The sequence below is a fragment of the Sipha flava genome, unplaced genomic scaffold, assembly GCF_003268045.1.
Source record: "Sipha flava isolate LNK unplaced genomic scaffold, YSA_version1 49_pilon_pilon, whole genome shotgun sequence".
Classification (NCBI taxonomy): domain Eukaryota; kingdom Metazoa; phylum Arthropoda; class Insecta; order Hemiptera; family Aphididae; genus Sipha; species Sipha flava.
In genome coordinates, this window is record NW_020273360.1 from 1,208,010 (window position 1) to 1,234,513 (window position 26,504).

General features: G+C 25.9%; 1 protein-coding gene across 6 annotated transcripts in view; it reads left to right on the forward strand.

The window, feature by feature from the left end:
- LOC112690326 overlaps positions 1 to 26,504 on the forward strand; it is a 149,860-nt gene that overhangs the window by 14,762 nt on the left and 108,594 nt on the right. For 5 of the 6 annotated variants that reach the window (XM_025564309.1, XM_025564310.1, XM_025564311.1 and 2 more), the window contains exon 2: positions 92 to 231. In XM_025564309.1, coding sequence (XP_025420094.1) covers positions 100 to 231 — 132 coding nt within the window. In that variant the 5' untranslated portion in view covers positions 92 to 99. Of the gene's footprint in view, positions 1 to 91; positions 232 to 12,356; positions 12,565 to 26,504 lie in introns of those variants that run through there. The other variant, XM_025564315.1, reaches the window with a different exon arrangement.

Sequence of the window (26,504 nt, forward strand, 5' to 3'; positions counted from 1 at the left end):
ATATGAAATAAATGTATTAAGAGCGTTTATTTTATTTGATCAGTGTGTCTTTCAATAGATTAATTTTTTTTATTTTTGTTAATTATAATAGCAGGTATCATGAAACTCAGCGTCACATCTTTTCGAGCTCATTCATCAGCTCAGAAAAAGATATTAAAATATCAAAATCAACTCAACTACGTGACACCACATGTATCCGTGGTTCCAAATATCAACTCATCGTCTTCAACAGTAAGTTTTCACTTTTGTTCATTATTATAATACCAAGTGCTTGGCTTTGATAGAGGTTTAATGTGGTGCTCCATACCATTTATTATCGGTACAATATAAAATAACGGAGAGAAATATAGAAATATGATGTATGGAGACTTACGTGTACAACGTACATGTTAAAAAAATCGACTTAATGACATTAGAAAGTTGTATTACGTATGTAAATAAGTCTTGTAAAGTTTAAAAATATAAAAACAAGATCAAATAATGCTATTGCTATGAAATGACAGCCAGTAGCCCTATTTGTGAGTTTCAGGACATTGTTTCTCTCTTCCTGTTTCAGATATTTTAGGGATTACGAATGGGATTAACTTAATTTTGAATTAAAACTAGATAGATCGATGTAAAAATCTGGGTCTAGAGGTATTCCGGTAATTTTCCTATGTTTGTTTTGAACGGTTTTAATTCTATTTCAGTTTGATTTGATTATTCGAGGTCCCCATACAGCTGCCGCATATAATAGAATTGGTCTTATATTTATTTTAAATAAGGATATTTTGATGCTAATTTAAATGGAATGCTGTTTATGATTAGATAAAGTGTTTCTCTAGAACGTTTGGCTTTTATAATTATGGCATCTACGTGAGTTTTCAGATTTAGTCTTGTTAAGTGTTAAGTATTTTGCCGTATTTAACCATTGAATTTCGTTTATTATAATGTCCCTCAAGTTGAGCGTGTTTTTTTATCTAAAGAGTATTACTATTATTTTCCCAATATTTAGACGCAGTTTCTATTAAGTGAGCCAGAATATAGTTAAGTTTATTTGACCTTGGAGTGTTAGGACTTCATAGATGGCGATTTTTTGACTAGAGTGAAACATTTTCTCATTTGCAAACAGTGATGTGACCTACGGCTCGGAAGGTAGGCTGTTTACAACAGTGGAGATAATACTAAAGTAATGCTAAATATAGGAGTTACATATTAAGTAACACTAAATGCAAGGGAGGCACAGATAACAACATAGATATAGTATAAATTAACGTGGAAGGCTTAACAAGATAGATCTATAGCCGACATAATATATTAACTTTTCGTCGTCTTAGCCACTCAAGTGATCCATGTGCCAGAAGGTGAAACAAGTCAATTCCGAATCGATGGTTTCCATATTTTGAACAACGTTTGACACAGAAGACATGGATAAGCAACCTATATTAATAAAAAGAAGATAACCTCACTTGCCGCAATAAATTTCGAAAATAACGAACACACGTGTGGTATCCGAATCGGTAAATTGACCATATACAACGTATAAAAACCCCCATCGCGTAATTGGACGTCATCGTATAAGCTATTTAAAATTGTCCTCTTAACGAGGATACAAATGAGAATCGAAGATACCTTGCCTAAGAAGCAGGCAGGGCTTAGACATAATAAAAGCTGCTGTAAGCAAATATTGTCCATGGTGACACATGTCAAAAATGGTTTTCAGGAAAGAAAAAAAATCGGGTGCAGTATTCCTAGATTTGATCTGTGCATACGACACTCTGTCTGAAAGAGTGTCTGGAAACGTTGATTAATTCTAAAATTAGCAAATATTTTAAATTTCAAAACGACCGTCCGACTCATTGAATCTATGTTAACCGACAGGAAATTCCGAGTACACCTAAAAGGAAATGTAAGTAAATAGAAAGACCTCCAGAATGGTCTCCCCTAAGGCTCTGTTTTTACTCCAATATTATTCAATGTCTACACAGCCGATACTGCAGGTACTACATCAAGGAAATTTATGTACGCAGACGACATGGTTCTAATAATCCAAGCGGGAACATTCAAAAAGCTGGATGATAAACTGAACGAGGACCTAGCTAAAGTACACACTTCCTCTAAATCCTGGCATCTTAATCTTAACTTGGGTAAGTTTTTCTCCATTGTTTTCCACCTAAACAATATGGAAGCGAACAGAGAATTAAACCGGTTAGTGGATGGTAAAGCTATACCAACCGAAAATGTACCAAAGTACTTAGATATTAAGCTTGACTTAACATCAAATTTTAAACAACATCTAGAAGGGGTAAAAGATAAGTTAAAAACACGAAATAATATCATCAGCAAACAGGCTGGAACAAGCCGGGTATGTAGGGCGAATGTCCTACGAATTTCATCTTTGACATTAGTTTAAGTAGAATACTGTGCCCCAGTATGGGTAAGGAATGTTAACACTAAAAATGTCGATGCACAACTAAATAGGTCAATAAAAATTATATCAGTATGTATCATTAAAATCAACTAAGTTGCAGTAGCTACCAGTGCTATTACATATAGCCCCACCAGAAGTCTGCGGGGACAGTGCAGCGCTAAAGATGATCGAGAAAACACAAAACTCTCCAAGCCTCCCAATCTGATGACGTGTATAAAGAACCAATCAAGAGGCTGAAATCTAGAAATCCTATAGGGACGTTTAAAAATAGTAAAAATAAAGAAGAAAACTTATGTAATACGCATTGGGAGGATGGAGTAGTTCTGAATAATGATCTCATAAGTGATGCAGCCCAATTAGTTCCAGGTTTCGAATTCCTCCGGGCAGCATGGATTGCCCTAAACCGCGTAAGAATTGGGCAGGGAAGGGGCAATTATTTGATGCACAAATGAGGGATGGTGGAATCTGTGGCAAGATACAAACTATTAGGCACATTATTGAGGAATTCCCGAAAACAATGTTCAGTGAATGAACATTAGGACTACACAAAGGCGACCAGGAAGCGCTAGATTGGCTGCGTAATCTTGCCATACATTTATAACATTTTATAATTGTTACATTGTAGCTTGTTTATTTATTTTATCTATATATTTATTTATATTAATCCGTTATTACTTTTATTTTATTTTATGTTTATTACGTTATTACTTTTTACTTTTTTATTTTTGTACACTATTACCATGCTATATGCACTAAAAAAAAATTAAAAATAATAATTAAAACAGAAAAATCTAACCTGAACAACAATTTTTACGCGTAACGATGTTCACGAGGACAGCTGTATAAATAAAAGAAGGATAAATTGTAGATGATACAAAGTTTACCGGGTCAAATATACCTATGAAAAATATAGCAATAGCAAACCGTTGCTGGGTTAGGTTATATATAAACAGCTATATATATAAAATAAATAAAAGAATCCTTAACGTTTAGAACACAAAATAATTTCATCAGAAGTAAATGTATTTGATGCCCAGCGATATGGGCACGGGTCAACTTGTATTATAAATTATAAATGTACAATATACATATAATTATTTTAGAATTTAATATGAAAATCGATAATTTTAAATTTTCATACGAAAAAAAATATCAGACTAAGTTAATAGTTAAAACGATATGAATTCAGATAATTTTAAAATATGGGGTCTGTTTAAGTTGCATATAAAAAACCAGTTATTTCTAAGCCATTAATAAAAATATAAAATTCATATAAATACATCATTGATGATGGACCATTTCTATCAACGTTAAAAACGTACCTATATTAAACATAATCGTTGTCAATATAAAAGATTCAATTTAAGATTATTTTTTCATATCTATAATCAATTTAAAATAAAATGTTTTGGAATCAATATTTGTCACGTTTTACATTTTACACTTCAGGTTTAATTGAAAATTAAACTTTAAATGTGACTGTTTACGTTAATTTCATAATACACTGCGAAAAATCATGATAATATTACTAGATTGCACATTCGTTGAAAAATTAAAAACCATAAGTTTGAGATAATTTGAAAACCATTTTTGCTTAGGAATCAAAATAAATAGAAAAAACACTAAATACAATAATAATGAATTATAGTAAAATAAATGAAAACAAAAAATATATAATTTACTATATATTTTTATATTACTATAATATTTAATACGGTCGCTTGAGTTCATAAATTACTCTCACCTACCAAATTTATTTTATTTAAACATTACAGATTACTTAAATATATGAGTATCTAATACCACTAACGGTAACCATTATACGGTAATATTACCAATACGGTAAATAGTACGACTCGTATATAAAACGTGTTAGATTGATTGTAAATTGTAATTTACCAAATATTACATACATTTCAATTAACTCATAGTAGATACATATATACTCGCTTTTTTTTTTTAGTCCAGGAATGGTCACTTCTGGTAGTCTTATAACAAGCTACCCCTGGATTCGATCTGACGATGTTAAAAAAATTCAAAAATTCATTATTTTAGATAAGAACATACGTAGATACAAACGTGACCTGTAATAATTATTCTACTCGATTTTACCGCTTTTGGTTTACCCGGTTTAAAGACATTATAGTTATACGAGGTAGTCTTATAACAAGCTACCCCTCGTATATACCGTGTCATTATAATAAAGCGTCTAAAGAGATAAATGTGGTGCACGGGCGAGAAATGGATTTACGTGACTTTGTCCCCATGTTGGTTGATATACAACTGCAATCAACAATAATATTTGCCCTATTTTGATCTGATACAGTTCAAAATTAATACCAACATGATAAAACTAAACGAAAAAACTTAAAAAAGTTTAAATCATAATGGTAGTTTTATTGTCTTTTGTATAGTTAATTCATAGACAAGTTTAGAGAGGCGCCAGAGAGACCATCAGCCTTTCCCGAATTAACAGATATTTTGACTTTTATTTAATCTGAACAAAGTTTAAATTTTAAACTGTAAATTATTAACTATAGTCTTTATGTTAACTGATACGACATTATCATTCGTAATCCAGTAAATAAAAATAAAACTAAACATCAAAAATACATTATTATCATTGACTGTTGATAGATAATTTATTATATATCACATTTTATTTCTACTATCCGATAACTCTAAAATATATTTGTATAACAATAATATATACTTATCATATTATATTATTATATTATACTAATTACATTGGTCTTAAAAGGTATTGTATATTTAATTGTTATTTTTCTTATACTTATACTTATTATACTTTCTATTTATTTAAATTAGGTACATGTTTTACTTATCAGTGAGTGGTTTATCATTTCGTTCTTCCATAATAATATAAAACTATTTTCATTTATTATTATAACAATTTTTTATAAATGATATACGTCAAATGTTTTAAAATATTTCTAATAATAGCTAATTATACTTAGGTTATTATTAATTAGTATTACCATTTTATATGGATTTTTTCTAATTAGATATATTTTCGTTGAATTCAAAAACAAATAAGCGGACTAACCTAATAAAGTTGTATTCATAGCTCGTAAATATGAGTTATTTAAAAAAAAAGCTTAGTTTACTTCTTTTAAAGTATAGATAGAAACATAGAGTACATAGTATCAAGTATAGATTATTAAGTATAGTGGGTATAGTATAAAGTATTTAGTATTGAATACAGAGTATAAATAATATAATATGACTATATTGCATATTTCTACCATTAATTTAATAAAATTAGTATTGATTAGTATTTGATAAATGCATGTACAACCTAAACCCATTTTAACCGACCAAAAAATAACTGTTAATTTTCGTAATAAAATCATAAAATTCTGCAGTCTACTCTGGGTAAAATTATATCATATTATTAAGGTCGATTCCCATTGGTCCTGGTTGAAAACTACCCGAAAAATATTATCTTATTGATTTTATATCTAATAATTTATACTTGTCCGAGCCGGGTTTAGACCAGGCATCCATCCCGAATCCGAGTTGAAAAAAATATTGTTGTAAAGAATTTGCTTTCCGAGTTCCCCAATGGGTTTGTCAAATGATGTTGGTCCGGAAACGTCGCTACAAGTGTAAACGACTGAATTGTAAGTTGTAAGTTAAAAACTAAAAATTGTATACTCAGACGGATCCCGGACTATTGTGTATGCCTGATCCGGGCAACCCGGATGTGCCGTTTTGTGTAATGGGCCCAGTATAGACCCGACTTGAACTAGAATCATGACTGTCGATTTAAATCACTTTTTTTTTTTTAAGATGATGATTTTATGATTTTTGTAATGATAAAAATAATAGTTTTCTAAAAAATGAAATTATTATTATTAGTTATTATTTAGTTCAATTATGTTCAAACGTATCAAAAAACTTAAGTATGATGATATCACAATTAATGTAAAAATGTGAAAATAAAAATTATTTCTTCAAAGATTATGTTGTTCCATTTGAACTTTGAAGATAATTATTTCGACAATGACAATATTTATACTTATTTCCTTTTTACTAAAGATACTACTCAAATGGTAAAAAACTGATAAATATTCCAGATAATTTATATTTTTTACGTCACTAAAATGTCCCATGTTTACTGATATATTGCGTACTTAATACGTAACACTTTGGTATTAGTTTTTGAGCAGTATATCAAATATAATACATACATTTATTTATGCATATAATATTTACACATTATTTATACATACATATATGTTATGTATGTTTTCCTGGATGCTTTTAAGCTACTTTATAGATTTTCTTTTTGTCAGTATTATTAATTTTGTAGTAAATGCTGTAGCTATACAGATAAATAGTTTACGGCATATAGTCACTCGTTATCGACGACATACATGTACAATAATAATAACTTACTGAGTTATGTAGGTATAATGTTCCATTTTTTTTTATTTATTTACGTATATGTATCCTCTAATCTTATTGACTATTTTAATGTTATTTTAAAAGTGTAATATGGTCTATGGCCTTTTTAGTGCCCGTTACTCATATGTCACCTTGATTCGTTCTTCAAGATTAAGACCAGTGTGACGTACGCGCACGCGTGAGAGTTGTGTGTGTGTGTGTGTGAGAGAGTGAGAAAAGAATATAATAAATTATCTCCATTGAACTACATAAGTTCTGATTCAGATTAATAGCATACTGGTTGGTTAGGGGGGGGATTAGTTTCACTCTTGAAATTATTATTAACTTAAGCTTTTTATATGATGTTTTTCTTTCGAAAGATTTATGGTTTAGAAAGGTTCAATATACTCGTAATATTGTGCACAACTTAATTGTGGCTTTTTACTTAAGGTATTTGGAAATACATAGCAACTTAATTTTACTTTTATTCATTTTAATCGATGGTCATACAATACAATTATTCTTCAACTATACCGAAACCTCAGTGTACTTTTATATTAACAATAATTTCTTTAAGTATCAAATTTTAATGTATCGTAAAAATAATATTTACGTATATATAATATTTACCAAACTCATTTCCATAACATAAGATTTCAAATTCCTTAGGAATTTTCCATTTTTATAGGTCATTCTAAAGGTATGTTACAGAGGCGGACTGAGGAACAGTAGTCAAAGTAACCAGCCCTAATCTTGTTTATTCATACAAAAAACGTATAAATGTAATTTTAAACTTATTTAAGTTACCTAAATTAAACTAATTATAAAAATAACAAATAATTACACTTAAAAATAATTTATTAATTAATTTTTATTTAACATTAATACTTATTTCTAACAAAAAATATTTTTCATCAATGTAGAACTTTCTTTAACTTCGAACCCAAATTCATCAGTAATATTTTTTATACTTTTTTTTTACATATTTTTAGTTTTATTGATATTTTCTATCAATTTCAAACTAATTGTTTGCCCCAATTTTCGTCTACACCATCGTTTTCAGCATTAAAAATACATAAGTTGGCAAAAGAAAAAATTCGAAATTTTAGGTGCCCGGTAAATTAGAAATATATCGTTCTATGTATTATTCATTATTACTTACCTTTATTGGCGTTGTAGTTAAAAAAAGACTCAACTGACAACTTTTGATCTTTAAAATACCATTATTTTTGTTTTAGATCATTTCCAATAATGTTGAGTTCTGCTGCACGTTATACTTTAATTCTTCGGCACCACTTTTCACTTATTATTATTATTTATTTTTTAATATTAATATATTTATATAATAAATAATTATTTACATTTGGTAGGATAAAAAAAAATGAAAAATTAAAAAGAGTTCACTGTTCACAGTTGAAAAATTATACAAACATACAACAACGAACAAATGAGTAATGACATAATAAGGCTACACATCAAAACACGCGCGTCGGTTAAACGCGCATATTTATAATTATTAGGGATATGTAGTTCATGAGCTAGTCGACTCAATGAGTCAACTCTTAAAAATGAACTGGACGAGTCGAATCAGTGTTACATGAATTGGCGACTCAGTGACTCGCTGACTCAGTTAAATTTACAATTCACACCTGTACTATTGTAGATACACGACTCTCGACTCCCTTAAAACGGTTTGCTAATTCAAACACAAAATGTAATACCAACTTAAACAATAGTTCCCCTCAGATTTGGTTATTAACAGGGCTCGGAAGTTCTAGCAAATGCATATTTTTCTTGGTTCATCCTAGAACGTCCAAAGCAAGCCAAAGCAAGATACAAATATGTTTCAAACTATTTGGATATCATACACAATATTTAATTTTGCTATTTTAATTTTATTTTTGGTTTAGTTTTTATTATATTTTTATTTTGTCCATTGGCTGACAATTATGGATTATTAGTTAAATAATTTCTTATGATTGTTAATGAATATTCATGACTTATTAATTTATTATTTATAGTATTTATACTCATAATATTTATGTTCAATGTTACATGAATTATTTTTATTTATGTATCCATATAGATATCCATTTTAAATGAAATTATAGTTTTTCTGATTTTCTTAATTATTATAAACTTAATTTTTAATTTCGTTATCAAATGAGATGAAGCTATTTAGGTTTTTGAATTTCCATTAAAATGCCTGGGTAAAATATTGCAAATATAAGTATTAGATTTACAATGTACTATAATCATATAAAAATGAAAAAGGCTACCAAATTTAAGTCACAGAATTACAAAAAATTTCAACAAAAAGGTTATGATTGATCGATACCTATTTGAATAGTAGTTTGTATATTATTTCAATATTAAACCAATGAGAAATTTCAAATCATATCTTTAAACAAAAAATAAGTAATGATTCATAAGTTTGATTTAAGAATCCTCAAAAGGTGATTGGTGATTTCCTAAGGTGTTTAACTTCTAAAACAAAACTATTGCGTAAGTAGTAATTGTACCAATTAATTAGTTAGTTTATTAGCTATTAATTACTATTTCATTACGAAGTAAACTTACGGACTTATAGTGGAATATGTAAACCAATAAATAATCTTATTTTTTGGGTTGTGTTTGATGTCGATCTTGTTATAATAATTAGAGTATTATAAATTTAAGTATTTCTAATGACATAACAGAAAATAGTGTTGTTTTAATTAAACGAGTAGCTAGGACTTAAGTTATATTATCCGACTTGAAGTCATTTTTAGTGCTTCACAATAAGATTAAACAGTTTCGTCTTAATTACCAATAACGTTCTAGGGCAACAATATTTGATACCATCTCCTCCCCTCAATTTTTTTTTGTAAAATTGATTTCAAAATTTTAACGTATAATTACCTCATTCTAAGAATATGTTAGTTTAAATTATTTATCAATAATATTCTATCCTTCGGTTATATTTATACATTATTGTAGGCATGTAACATGTTATTTACATATTTACGTTATCTATATGATTTCATATTTAATAGTATATTAAATGCGATTTGATAAGTTATACCTACCCATTAAACTTAATTATTAACCTAACTTATTAGGTACTCATCATAGACATTTCAATATAAAATTAAAATTAATACCTATCTAAAATAAAAGATTGAATTTTTCTTATTACCATTCATTTTTATAACGCCCCTAAATTCATAATACTTTGGACCTCCTAGGGTACTTTCCCTGTTTGCTCCAAGTAAGGCTATGAGATTAAAATTATTAATATTACACTACTTTTTTATTTCACCATATTTTCAAAAATTGTGATCACTTTAAGTCTAATTCTAATTTTAAGATTATTCAATGAATTCCAAATTATTCATGTGATTTATTAACTAGTAGTAAGCGTTTTCTGGCATACAATTTTCTCCTTTTCGTTCTCAGAATTACTCTTTATTCATTATTTTACTCATTATCTTGATTTCTTCTGTGATTTTTCAAATGACAATCAAGCAATTTCAGAAGCACGGACTTTTCTATAAAAAGTTTTAATAATCAATCCTTTAAACATCAGTTAATACTAACTATGTCTTTCTTTTCAAATATTGAAATATATTAGCATAATTTTGCATTTTTTGATCAAATAATTTGTGTATTTTATTTAGTTAAAACTATGTATAATCTATATAAAATATTTTATAAGTATATTGTCTAAGATATATTAATTTATAATATATCAAAAAGTAATTAATATAATTAATATTATTCTACATTAATTAGTCGTATTTTATATGAAATATTCTAACAATATTAATACGTTTTAAAATTTTATATTTTCACACAGTATTTATAATATTTATTTATTAATTACAATTTATATACAGTTTCTTTTGCACTGTTCAAATTTCTCAAGTCCAAAGCTCTTTCCTAGAAAACAAAATTAAGATAGTACTTGGCAATAATTAGACCCATTCTCTCATATGAATGTGAAGTATGGCTAACGTCAAGTGTGACATTGAGACGAATTAAAACTTTTTCAAATAAAATACGAAGGATGATATTCGGACCAGAGAATGAGTCAAGGAAATTGAATAGCGAAGGAAATTTAATAAGGAACTTCACGAAGCACTGGGTCTAGCACCAGTTACTAGTTTTATAAAAGGACAAATATTATAGTGGCTGAACTATATCATAAGAAGAAGCGAAGAAGAAATTATCAGAGCAGTCATGAAATGGGAACCAGAAGAAAAAAGGCTACGATTTAAACCGATAAAGAGATGGATAGAAAGATTATCTTAAAGCTCTGGGAATGCAAGAATAGAAAAAAATTGTTTAAGTCCAAGAGAAATGGAGGGATGTGGTGATGGTGACAAAACCTCTATTGAGTTGTGGAGGCCAGTAAAGAATAAGTTATATATAGATATTCTTTGTCTGAATAAACAATCTTCATTCGTCATTATTCGATTATTGATTTATTACCCCGGCTAAAGATTATGTTTATATTCCTTTAATATTAATTTTCTGTTATATAAGCAGTTTTTTATGTTATGGTTAATTAATTATACTTCAACTATTATTTGATGACAATAAAAAAAATAAAAATAAAAATTGGCACACTATCAAAGATTATTAAATTTTTCGTAGACAAATTATAAAACGCCACACCTTAAAAACTGTCATAATGATGTTCACTGTTTATAAGAAATTAATTGCTTGTTTATTTTGTAGCATTGTGACATTATTATTTAATTATTTTAAATCCATGAAAATAGTCTTATTAAAATATAATATGAAATGTTATTCATATACTTATCTTGGTAGGTAAATAAATTTCGGTAAAAAAAGTTGCAGTATTCTTATTGGATTTATAATACAAATAGGTATTTCATTATGTTATAGAATTTTAATATTTTTATCTATAGCTTTTAAGATTCAAAAAATGTTCTTATAATTTCTTTTAGTATTGCAATATTAAAAAGAATTATAAATTTTAAAAGATGTTAATGAGAAACGATAGTAAAACCATTAATTTTCACTTAAAGACATACAAAATTTTAATTTTTTCTTTGAAAATAACGAATAATATGAATTCATGATAATTATTAATAACCATAATTTTATAATTTTGTCTATGATTGAATATCATCGTTGTTCTATTAATTTAACGTCGTATAGTATCAGACTACTGTGAACTTTAAAAAACGAGTTATTTATTTGTTCGTGTCGGATACATTTTCATTAAATGTAACTAATTGATTCGGTGTGGTTGTAGACATTTTTTTTTTTATAGCGTGACGTCACAATTTTTTTGATTAAGACATTTTCCACTGGAAGAAAAAAATATTTCCCGTCTCGTAGATTTACCTATGGACCGCATTATACAGCTGAGCGATTTTCACCAGTCACTAGACATCACGGACAGGGCGTCCAAAACAGGAATGGGCGGTGTGTTTAACAACCACTGCGGCCTAGCGGCCATTTAACAAAGCTGCTTGCGTTCTATCCGTATTATGGTGGGCTCGTGTCACTCAACCCCATGTGTCATTGCGGTGCGGTTGCTGGTAAAGTGCGTTTTGTTATAAATAGGATAACTCGGTTCGAAGTTTTTAAGAAATGTAATTTTCTAAATAATTTTTCCGATTCTATTTGTTTTAATAACTATGTGTTTTCATGGTGAAATAATTTTCCTCCCATTGCAAATTCTACGTCGTACTCTGCCAAATATTATATGAAAACAAAACTCAGAATGGGTAAGACATTAAAATGACTAGATCGTTTTTTTTTTTTTTAAATACATAGGTATAATTGTATTGTTATCCAGTGACACCCGACATTGTAACTCAATACGTTTGATACATTTTAAATTTTTGTTTTCAAACAATTCAATTTTTAATTTTTATACTTTGTGAGATACTTTTTTGAACCAACACTGTTTTTTTTGTTAGACAATGATGAGTGGATTATTAATATAGTTATATGGATTACTAGGTACAGTATATTTTTTCCATTTCAATTATTGGTTTTTTAATATATTTCTACTGTCCATGTACGCGCGTGAGCTTATTTTTTGAAATTATATCTTGAAAATAGATATGTATTTATCTTCTATATGATTCGTTTTATCTTCATTATAATTCTGTTGAACAGAAAGTTTATCGGGAGGGAAGTTGAATATATTTAAATAAACTACATTATTATTATTTTTTAATAATTAGTGTCTAATTAATTCTGGTTATTATCGTATGTCTCTAATTCTGTTAATCTTTCGCAGCTATTTACGATAAACTGTAACAATTGTAATAAATAGTTTTTTCTCTACATTTTACGCTTATATTTTATTTATTCAATAGTATTGCAACTATTCTATAACGTTGCAAAGTAAGTAAGGGGATTCGATACTTCTTTTTGGTGTTGCTGGTATAATTTAGTACACTCATATTTTGTTGCATTTCAACTATGACTCTAACAATATCTAAATGTTATTATTTAAAAACACTAACATTTGTACAATAGTACGACTATACAGGTAGTTTGAAATGAATTGTTGTTTTAATATTTAAAAATCTGTTTTATATAAACACAAATATAATTGATATTTCACATAAAATTGAGTATTGTTTTTTTTTTTTTTTTTTATTCAAAAAGTATTGTTTCTTATTCTTCTGAAATTTTCGATATAATGATTGATTTGCAACGATTTCCATGGTTGTCTGTCGTTCGCCTTCCTCTTTAATTTATGGTATGAATTACATTCTTGGTCTTCCATAATCTGGTTCATGTATTGTAATCGTGGTCTTTATATGTGGCATTTTCCTTGAATCATTCTTTCCAAAATCAGTCCTAGCAATTCTTCGTATTTAAGAATATGATATAATATAATATCTAAGTATTGTATAAAAATAACATAGAACTTCTGTTTCTGATACTCCTATTTATTGAATTATTTTTTTCAAAAATGTAAATTCTTGAAAAAAATAATGGTTAAAAAACACTGTAATTTTAGTTATCATAATGTATATGTTATCTACTGTTTACTTAAATCAATCAACAAAAAAATAGATTTGAAATTTGATTTTTTGAAAAAATCAATCAATTTGGTAACAAGTTTGAGGTAATTACACTGTGAAGCTTAACAGCTAATATAAACACACAATTATTTTTATTGAATTTATATTAAATCTTCTTTTTTTCTCCCTCACCTTTCTCTCAATTATTTGGAGTCAGCCAACTTTGAATTTTTATTAAATAACAATACATTTTATTGATAAAAAATAGAAATTGGAGATTGATTTTATGTTTTGCTTAAAAAAAAACATTGATAATGTATTTAAATTTATAAATCAAAGTATTATATTTATGGTTTGTAATTGCATATTCGTTTAATTATTAGAAAATAAATTTATTTATTTCTTATATGATGCATTAGCATTCATGTTACCTGTAAAAAATAAGGTTTAACCATATAATACGGTATAGTATAAAATTCGTATTATACGTACGTATAAACATACGCCAAACATAGTTAATTTTAGAAGCAAAAAATTATCAATTGTTACTGTGTTGGAGCTATTTTGTGCAATTTTATAAAATTAATGATGTATATTTTAATAGTTAATTTTGAACTAACTTATAAATTATAATTTAATCTGATTACAACTTATTATTGGTTAATGGTGTTGCTATACCTAATTTTTTTTTCTATGCAAAGTTGTTTTAAGTTTGTATTATAATTTTTTTTCACAATATTAAAGTAACACAAAATAATTTTCTGTGCACCATGATCAATGGCTTAATCGAAAGTATTCTTTCCTTCTTGATTATAAATTTTGATTATATATATTGATTTATGTAACAGTATACCTACATGCTTGAAAATTAAAATTATAAATATATTGCATTATGTATTAAAAAGTTGACCTATATATATGTTGACCTATATTTACATACACATACACATACTCGTATTTCAACACATTACCATTAAATGAAATTGTGTTTTATAGTTAAAATGTTGAAATTAAAACAAATTAAAATATTTATAACATAGTAAAAGTTTTTACCTACTAATTAAAATATATTAAAATATTAAAGAATTAAAAACAATATTTTTATTAAGAACAATTTATTAAAATGATGCAGCATAACTTTTTGTTTAATTCGCCTAAAATACGTCACATGAATAATTGTACATTTACAGAATAAGTAAAATTTTTTTAAGTTATATTAATTAGAAATTAAATGTTTACTCGTCAAATAAGAAGACTATATGATATTATGTTTTAGTATTTTATCCAATATAATTTATTCATATATTTATGGATATATTTATCTATGCTTCAACATCGGTGATTTTAACCTCTTTTTACTAAATTCTATAAATATAATCCTTATTTATTAAAAAAAAATGTTTTATTTTACATTAATTATTGCCTAGTAAATTAAAAATTTAAACCAGTAAAAATTAGTTTTACTTATTGCAACCAAATATTTTTACTCTATTGCTTTAATGTTCAATCAAAATAATAAATAGAAAAGTTTTATTTTCCAAATATCTAGGATTATATTTTAGTTATGTAACACAAAATCAAAAAATAAGTGTAGTATTTACTCATCGAACTTTTAAGTTTCCATTAGTTAGAATAGATAAACTTGAATTAGATAATAATTTAGGATTCACGTAACATACTAATTAAATAATTTAAATAATTTATTTAAATATACTTATTTTGTTTTAAAAACAATTTTATAGTATTAAATAATATGTATTGTGAAATTGCGTAGCTACCCTATTCATTGTTAACAGGATATTACTAAAGTAAAAATTTCATATGAAACGTATTAAAGTTAATTTAAAATATATTTTGTTAAACATACTTTTTAGATTGAAATGAGAAGTGATTAATTAGATTATATTTTTATTAGCTCAATATATTATTACAAACATAAATTGTATCAAATAAAGTAACTTAAGTATAACATTTTTTTTCAAAGAATTAGAAAATTGTTATTTTGGAAATGATTAATAAGTAAGTAACAAAAAGGCGTTTAGTTAACGGGTTTTATCATTTGACCTAATCATGTCACTGGTTTAGATTTTTAAAAATGTTTAAAGAAATAGAAAATCATAGTAATTGATACAATTATGAGGAAATCTAGGTCTATTACCGTTTTTGTAAATGAAATATTAGTTTTAGATATTACAATAATTGTGCTTGAATTCTTTGAAGATGTAATCAAGCTAGAAAAAGATTGTTTTTGGGGGTTGGATTAAGTGTATTTATGTTTTTTTGATTAGCGTATTTTATAATGTAAAATGTAATAGTTATTTAAAATCATTCAATCATATTTAAAAAATTCGTGAGGGTTCTGAACGAAAACCGCCTCCCCTAATTATGGTCTTTAATTTAATTTTAATATAATTAGATAAATCTCAACTTAAAATTTAGAATGACACTTCAATGTCTAAGATTAAAAATTGAATTGAAAAATATATACATTTGTGGATAACAAAGTCATACAATTTTGAAAATTGATAGCCATTAAATTGATTTATAAATATAAAAATATAGCTGAATCAATGTTGAATTCAGACAATGGTAAAATAATGTTACATTTTAAGATTATTAACAATTTATAAAATTAATACTTGTTCTAAAAATTATAACAATTTAAAAAAAGGTATAGGTTATGTATATCTATAAATTATAATATAATATAATATATTATATTATAATCATTGTAATTTATTAGTCTAGAGCTTTTATTTTTTTAGTTAAAATAAGTTAATTAAAACCAATTTTCCTAGGAATGGTTTTCCGAAAATTGTTTTCAAACTATTTTGAGATTTAAGAAATTACCTTTCTAAAGAACCAAATAGATAAAATTTATGTGTATAGTTAGATTGTTGGCCTACATAAAAATTGGTACAATAATTTTAACAGAAAACATAATCACGTAAATAATTACAAAAAAAAATATTAAACAATCTTTGTTTCCAATGTAAAATTAATACTTTTCAATATTAATGTTTAATTTGGAGGTAGTATAGTAAAAAAATAGTTTGAAAAATGTTTGATTATATTTAATAAAAAAAAGGGTTATTTATATATTAAATGGTTATGTTAGTGTTTTAGAAAACTCATTATTTTTTAAACTTTCCTTTGCTGTTTTAATATCATCAGTTTGAGGAAAAACCAAAGCAACTTTTTACCTTATTGTTAAATTAAACGCGATATTGTTATACTATTTATGACAAAAAGCCAAAATTTAGTATTTTTTTCTATGTTTATTACCGATAATGAAAAAAAAATATAGACTGAATAATATATGTAATGGAAACAAAGAATAGATGCCAAGGGCAGCTCCAGAGCCTTGGTAAGAAAGGGGGTAAGTTATAATTTTACAAAATCTTATAACAAAAAAAAAACAACAATTTTTAAAAAATAAATTCAAGTCGTCTATTTTTAAAATAGGCAAAAATATCAATAATATGATCTATTTGATCTAGAACATCTACTTTATGATATACATTAATTAGGAATAATGCTGATAGTCTATCTTCAGTCATCATTGAACAAAGCCAAGTTTTTAGTCTCCGAAGTGTGGAGTAATTCCTTTCAGCCGTCATACATCTATGGTTTTATCTACATACTTGTGCGTGTCGTGTGATAGTCTATATTATAATATGCATTTTTTGTTAACAATATAAATTTTTTAATAAATACGGTACGGGCTTGGGGGGTGGCCGCGGCCCCTAGGGCTCCCCTGGAGTCGCCCCTGGTAGATGCAAATACTAAATTTATAAATTTGATTCACCAATAAATAATTGTTTTGTAGAATTATAAAAGTGATAGTCGATAAGTGCATATATTGACAAAATATTAAATACAATTTATAATATAGTGAATTCAAATTACCTTTTTGATTAATTATTTTTTTGTGTATTCATAATCGAATATTATAATTTATAATCTGGCATCAAGTTAATATAACCAATAAAGTTTAGCTTTTGCTTATACGTTTTATTTTTCTTTCGTATATAAATTAATATATGACAAATATTCCCACGCGTTGTTTGATTTAATTGAATGTACAGTTAAAAATATTGAAGAAATTTTACCTATTAAAAACTATTAAAAAAAAAAAAAAAAAAAAAAAAAAATGATTAATAAATTATAAAAATATATTTAAGTTTTAATGTATACCTACATTATACTTAAATAATACAAGTTTTACGGTTTGCTAAATGAAAATTATTCGAATAATATACAATATAATTTAACTATAGTTAAATATATATATTTTATAAAATATTTATTATATTATTTAAGTATCAAGGTATAATAAAATAATTTTATATTAATCTTTTATAGAACATATTTTAATACTTTAAATAAAAAATTTAATTTAAAAAAAAGTGATCCATACCACCTTAATAATGTATAGTCATTTTTAGTATCAATTATACCTTTTAAAAAAGAAAAAAAATCGATTTAATGTAAATTTTCAATTTTTAACTGTGTTGATAAATTATATAGATTGTGTGTTATAAATCATCATAAAAAAAAATTAATTTTAATTAAAATTTTTTTAAATGTATTAATAACTAATTTTATTTAATATCAGTTTTAATTTGATTAGAATGATAGCTTTTATTATAATTAAATAATAATAACTCATAATAGGTAATGTTTTGAGACTTATAATAATATAACTGATCTTATGTAAAAACATATTTATTTTTTTGCTTTTATAAATAATTTTTGGGTAAGATAAATACAAACTTTTTATATAAATTGAATATTAAGCATTAATTGTAATACAATAAGATAAATGTTTCTTCATTATAGATAATTTATACAACATTTAACTGTCATGTATATATGGTACTATAAACATCAGTATAATTATTGTAAAATCATTTTATAGAGTTTTTTGAAAAAATAAGTTATTTTGTTATTTTAGATTAAAGTTTTGTTCTACATTACCAATTTTATTTAACTTCAGACGTAGTGTAATATATGACGTTATATTGTTATTAACTGTTTAACTTAAGATATAATAATAATAATTTAAATATAGGTAAATTATAATAATAATAATATAACATAAATAATATAATAATAATATATAATAATTTAAAAATTATCATTTAATTAATACTTTTAATAGTATGCTAATGTTTTTAAATATGATATAGTGATATAGAAACCTTTTAACATTTTTAAGCTTATTATTATTCTTTCTTGTTTTTACTGTAACTTAATGGGTCAGCTAAAGAACCTTTATTAAAAAAAGTATATCGAGGTGTTCGTTCATTTATTTTCAGATTGATGCTTTAAAGTAAATTATATTTTATTTAAAAACTTATTTGTGTTTTATATTATAGTTAATTCCTTATATTAAAATAAAACTTGATAATTATTTTTGAGTTTATAAATAGTCGAATGAACTCTTGGGAATAAATACATTACGAAAAAATAAAAATAAATTTTTTTTATTTGACATATAAACAATTTATATAAATAATAATTTTATATAATGAAAGTTATAATACATCATATATACTCGTATATATATATATATTAATCAAGTCTGATGAATTTATAAATAATTATATGAGATATAATTAAATTTATATAAAATATATAAAAGATTAAAGATATATAATTAAATAATTATATAAGAGGCCAGGAACATTGATGGAAGAAAAATAAATTTCTATACTGGCCAAGGTTCATCATAATGATCTAAAAACAATGCCTTGTCGAAATAGCTATGTGTGTTTGTCCTTTGCCGCTTCTTTTAATTGTTGGTAGTATAAGCAACCTATCTTCTCTTTTATGTCATAGAAATTATTAGCTCTAGGTCTCCCTCTTGGTTTTCGTCACATTATTCTTCCTTCAAATATGTTATTAAGGAAATTATTGTGTCGAATAAGATGGCCAAGGTTAGAGAAAAGCTATCCAGGGTCTTTGAATATGTTTGGTATGTAAAAAATGAGGATAGAGGGTGTTGACAAATTATGAAGTTTTTAAAAAGAGATAGAAAGAATATTTTAAGAGATTACTGAACGAGGGGTATCCAAAAGAAGATTTAGAGAGTATTTCATGGAATAAAGGATTTATTGGTTTAGTTAGTGAAGTGAAGTGAATGTTGAAAAGGTGATAGGACCAGATGGAGTTTCTATAAAGGTGTTGAAAATTTTAGGGGATGCAAGTATTAGATCGTTGAAAGATCTTTTTAATAAGCTTAATAGAGGGAAAAAAGACTGGAGACTGAGTTTTATTGTACCACTATTTTAAGGCAAAGAAGACTAATTATTTCGAAAAATATTATAAAAAAGAGAATAAGAAGTAAGACTGGATCTATACCAGAAAATTAGTTTAGTTTTATGCTAGGAAAATTGAAAATGGAGCCATTATTTTGTGTTATCAATTAGTGGAGGAGTTTAAGGAAAAGAAGAAAAAAATTATGCATGGTGTTAATAGATTTAGAAAAGGCATATGATAGAATAACAAGAGAAGTTTTTAAGTGGAGATTAATAAGAAAAGAGGCTCCATAAATAAATATAAATTTGTTTCAGGATATGTATGAAGGCTCGAAGACTAGTGTCAGAGTTTGTGTAGAGTGACAAAAGGTTTTAACATAGGAGTTGGTGTGCATTAGATGTTGGTTCTAAGTCCGTATTTGTTCTCTGTGACAATGGATGAACTTATGAAAAAGATACAGGGAAAGATACTATGGAGTATAATGTTTGCCGATGACATAATTTAGATAGGTTTTGAAAATCTGGAAAAGTTAATAATAAGCTGGACGAGCGGATATTAGTCCTTGATGGAAAGGAATTGAGAATTAGTAAAAATAAAACAAAATATATAGAGTATGACTTTGGAGGAAGATATCAAGAAGTGGAAGGGATGAATAGACTAATGACAATGAGCCGTGATGTGATAGGTGAAGTCGAGAACTATAAATATTTAGGATTATTTATACAAAAGAACGGGGGCTTTTACAGGGATGTAAACATAGGATTAAGTGCGGTTGGATGAAATGGAGAAAAATGTTGAGCGTTTTACCCTTATACCGCGTTATACTGCGTACCTTTGATATATAAATTAATGTCCTATTGGTAATTTTAATTTGAGACCATTGGTATAAACTATTACCTTTCATAAAAATCGGTATGGATATTTAATTTGGTCAGTGATGTTATATATTTTAGGATATAACTGTGTAAGTGTGTCAATATAATCAGTTTGAGGTAGTATTTTAAAACGAAAATAGAGATTAAGAAAACAAAAATAATTTTTAATGGACAAAGTGGGGAACTAGTTTTCGAGAGACTTGAGCTTAGAAGATGTTATTTAGTTGTCATTCGAGCATAAAAATAAGTACTTACGAATTAAAAGATTATTTATTTGAGATTAAGTTGATGTAAGTGATTTTTTAACACTAACTTAAACACTTTTGGTAAGAAATAATAAAAGTTATATACAATTTCGAAAGAACGTTGATGTATACATGTGCAGTGACAGGTGAGCGTATAGACATGCATTTCAAATTAAAATTGAACTTTTAATCGATTTATGTAAAATTATTACAATTCTAAAATTTTCGTTATTGATATAAAGTATTTTATAAATATTTGAAAAATATTATTATGTTACCAACGGAAATTCAACTATATTTTACAAAATAATAATTAAATTTAATGTCGTTTAATACAATATTTATAAATCTTAAATTTAATTTTGTTAGTAAAAATAATATAATACAACTTATTTAGTATTAAATTATATTGTACTTACTATATAATTTATCGTATAGTAAATGTTTTTTTGCAATTTTAAAGTAATTCATTGACTTTTGTTTCATATAGTTTCATAGTACACATTTTATGTATTCTGAACGATAAATCATGATTTGAACTTTAAATAAAGGCGTCACTTTATTTAAAATAAGAAATATTTTCCTATAAACACATCGCATATTATAATATAATACAAATAAGTAAATGTTTTTTTAAGAGAAAATGCCAGAGAAATGTATTTAAGATAGTTTATGTTTGTGCTATCAAATAGTTTGTTATATCTTGTTAATATGATTATATTCGTGTCGCCGGTACTTGAGAGGACTCAGGAGTTGTAAATTAAATTATAAGTAGATAGATTAATGAAAACGCAGGTATTATCATTGTGTGCTGGGATTAGAACACGTTTAAACAATCACAAAAAGTTGTGTTTAAACACTTCAGTTGGGAACACAATTACCCATATTATAATTTTTTGTACATCTATACAACTAACGATCCAAGCATTCAAGAAACATCGAATATTTCATTTGGAATATTGGTTAAGTAGAATAACTCGCCATTATCATTTATAGATTAATATTTTATTGGATTTAATTAAAAACCATCACTTCAATGTTCCACCAAACAATTTAAATTTACCTTATCTAACCCATACCTATACATTATGTGTTAACAATAGTTTTACATTTCAGCCGTCTATACTCATGAATTGAAATTCGACAAATTAAATTATGCGAAATGACATCATTTAAAACTTAGTTAATAATTCAAAGCTAAAATAATACGTGATATATTATTATTATACATATGTCTTATCTATGTAAATTTGTTTTATTTCCCTAGATAATCCCTCCCCCCTCTCCTTTGTGACTAGCAATAAATGTGTCGACGAAAACTTATATTTCATATACTCACCACAGTCTGGGTGTATATTCGGTGAGTATTCTAGTGGTCATGTCTGTGTACTTCATTTAATAATTTTTTCAATATATTGTCATTGTATCCAGTTGTTTTTATTTACACAATTTCTCGAACTATCAAAAAATTGCAGTATTCATATTTATTACTTTTTATAGTAGTATACTTTTTTTATATTTACTAATTGTAAAATAAATATTTCAAAGAAGAATGAATACAAAAGCATATTTATTTTAAAGTATATTTATGTATTATATAATAATACTTCAAATTTTAACTAAATGTTTAAATATTTCCACTAATGTGAAAAATTTTCTTTTTTCTATACAAACAGAATTCATATATATTTATTATAAATATACTCATCGCTAAGTATTTATTTATTTTTTTAAAAATTTTAAATGTTCTTTTGTAATGCTTTTACTATGTTTTTTCATGCAGAAAATTATGAAATTAAAATTAAATTTGTGTTTAATTGTGTGCAAAAATCAAATATAATAAAAAAAAAAATTAGAATGAAGTACTTTGAAATAGTATAAAAAACAATGTTTTTATATTTTTCCTTAATTTTCTGTCGCCTCCCAGGAAACAAAAGACTGAAAATGTGTTTTTTTTCAAAAATGTGTTTTTTTGTATTGTTTTTTAACTTAAATCAATTAATTATATTTATTTGGATACATCTTTAAGTAATTTAAAGAATTTTATATGTTATAAACTTTTATTTTAAACGTTATTTGTCATGATCAGAGTACCTGGTTAATATATTTGTATCTAAAAGTTAACAAAAAATATGTCACCAGCAATGTTAAACATTATTACATCAGTAGTTATAATAGGAATCAGATTGCATTATTTCTATAAACTAATAAGTTAGGTTAGTTGTTATAAACTAATTTATTACAAATTCATTACAAATATTATATTAATCGTATTTATTTTTCAATACTTAAAATACATTTTAATGAGTACATGGAAAATTCTTCGATATAATAATGAACATTTTTATTTCACAATTATTGTATCTTAAAAATAATTAAAATTACTTAAACTTTATTAACTTTATTTAAACATTAATTTTCATAATGATAATAATATTATTCTTTTCACATTATTCATAGAGAAATGTGAATGGTGTGCAAAGTAAATCAAATTTTAAATATTAATATCTGCCTTTCATTTATAATTTATATATTATTTAAAAAAATATTTTTATAATTGTCATAAGTGAAAATTAATTTAATGGTATTTTTAACAGATATTGAGAAATATAGTTCTATAAATGAAAAGATAGTTATATTATAATTGTTTTCTAAAATCATTCTAAAATATGTATTTTTATTACCTACATAAATAATAATTTTTAACCTGTCGTACGGCACACCGGCTAATTACCCCAGATATATTTAAATTGTGTCTAGGAAATAAACAATTTATGTTAATTCTTGTACTTCTCAATATCCTTCAATAAAACACCTATAAGTAGACTGTTTTTGATTTCGTGTTGTTTTCGTATGATTTTTATCATAATATAGCGAAATAAAGTTATAGAATAACACTGTGACATGGAAATTATTTATTCAATGCGACCAATTAAGGTGTAATTTTTTTTTTTATTATTTAGTGATGACGTATTGTGTTTTTTATTCGATATGGTTAAACTTTTAAGACTTTTAAGACGTATTTAAAATGTATCAACCTATCTACCAATAGGAATCAAATATCTGTACATTTTATACACATACTATTAAAGGCGGCTTGATCATGAATTTTGTGGTTAATTGTTGTACCTAATATGAAATTTGGTAGGTGGGTGGGTGGTATTAGCTATGCTTGAACCACCAACTTGAAAATGTTAAACCGCCTATGCATATATATTTTAATCTAAATAAAACTAAACTTTCTTGTAGGAAAAAATTTATATTATTTGTATTTTTTTTTTTTTTTTTTTTTTTTACTCTGTATGCTGTAGAATAATACCGTATACTTCCTTAGATATGTTATATATTACGCATTAGTATAGGATCAAAATATTGTCATATACAATTATATTGAATTGTAAATCAGTGTTATCATAACCAAAATCAATTATGTGTATAGACGTCGACATTTTATAAAAATAGACCAAAATAACCCGGTGTGCAAAATCCTATAGCATAGTAGTTGCATAGTTGTTACACTGATGGTTGTGAAGTTACGAATGAGTGTCTGTTGATTCCTCAAGATGTATTATGGCTGCTTAACGCCAGGTTGAACGAATTTACTGTAAACGATATCAACATGTGATTACTAGGGCTCGGAACTTATTGAATTTGCATATTTTTATTGAATACTCCAATAAATTGCTAAGTAAGACAGAAATTTGTTTTGAGTTGTAACTAATTTAAAAACACCAAATAAAAATTGCATATTTTTGCATATATTGAGGTTTTAATGAAAACACGCATTTTTTCTCAATAAATGCATATTACATACATATTTATAAATTGTATGCATGTTATATGCTATATTTTAAGTTCGACGTAGAATATTTCTTATAATAACTTATTACTTATTAATGTTATATTTTTCTGTGCACAATTATTATCGATTAACGTCATTAAAGTCAAAACGTCTAACGTCAAATAAAGATAAGATATTTGAAGAGAACATTCTGGTTTTTTTTTTAAAAATAGTTTCCTGTACAGCTCGTTGTTATTTGTTACTCCATTAGCTATACCGTCTACATATCAGTCTCGTGTCTTGCCGTCTCGTGTACGTGATCGTAAAATTGTATTTTTATTTTTGTTGCAAATTTCATTACATTTTTAATTTAATTTAATTTCATAACAAATATGCCTAAGCAAATAACGAGTGTTTTAGTTAAAAAATATATTACTGAATTCGGGTCAGATGTTTTTTCAGCAGACCAAAATGTACTGTTTTGTAATTTTTGTGAAACGAAAGTGAGCGTGGATAAAAGGTTTATTGTCACCCAACATCTGAAGACGGAAAAAACATAAGCGGGCAGCTAAGCGTGTTGAAAATCATCCAAGTACAAGTAAAATACTTACACAACAATTTATAACGAACGCTACAAAAAAGTCTGTATTTAGTCACGATCTATGTAAGGCTTTGTTGTCAGCAAACATACCTTTGAATAAATTATCAAATCCGTATTTTAAAGAATTTTTATCAAAGTACACTGGTAAAGATATTCCTTCTGAATCAACGTTACGAAAAGGTTATGTTAATGAAATTTATGAAAATACAATTCAAAAAATAAGGAATTATGTTCAAAATAAATGCATTTGGGTGTCAATAGATGAAACTACCGATTGTACAGGTAGATATGTAGCAAATGTTGTTATTGGAATTTTAAATGACACTGAGAGTAGTAATATTTTTCTTTTACATTCTGAGGAGCTCGAAAAATGTAATCATTCCACAATTTGTAGATTATTTGATAAATCTATGAATTTACTTTGGCCAAAAAGTGTTCAGCACGATAAAGTATTATTGTTTATTAGTGACGCTGCCCCCTATATGGTTAAAGCTGGAGAAGCCATTAAATTATTTTATTCAAAAGTTATACACATTACTTGTTTGGCCCATGCATTTCATAGGATCGCAGAAACTGTACGAACAGGATATCCAAAAGTTGACAAACTAATTGCAAATGTGAAAAAGGTTTTCCGTAAAGCACCTTCTCGCATTCAATATTTTAAGTCAATAGCCCCATCTCTATCACTACCACCTGAAAATATTTTGACAAGATGGGGTACTTGGATAAAGGCAGCGAATTACTACTGTGAACATTTTGAGCAAATAAAAGTAATCATTAATACTTTTGATGACAATGATGCAGTATCAATAAGAAATTCAAAAAAGTATCTCTCTGATCAAAATATTGAAGCTCAACTTGTATTTATTAAATCAAATTTCGGATTTTTACCCGATTTAATTACAAGACTTGAAAAA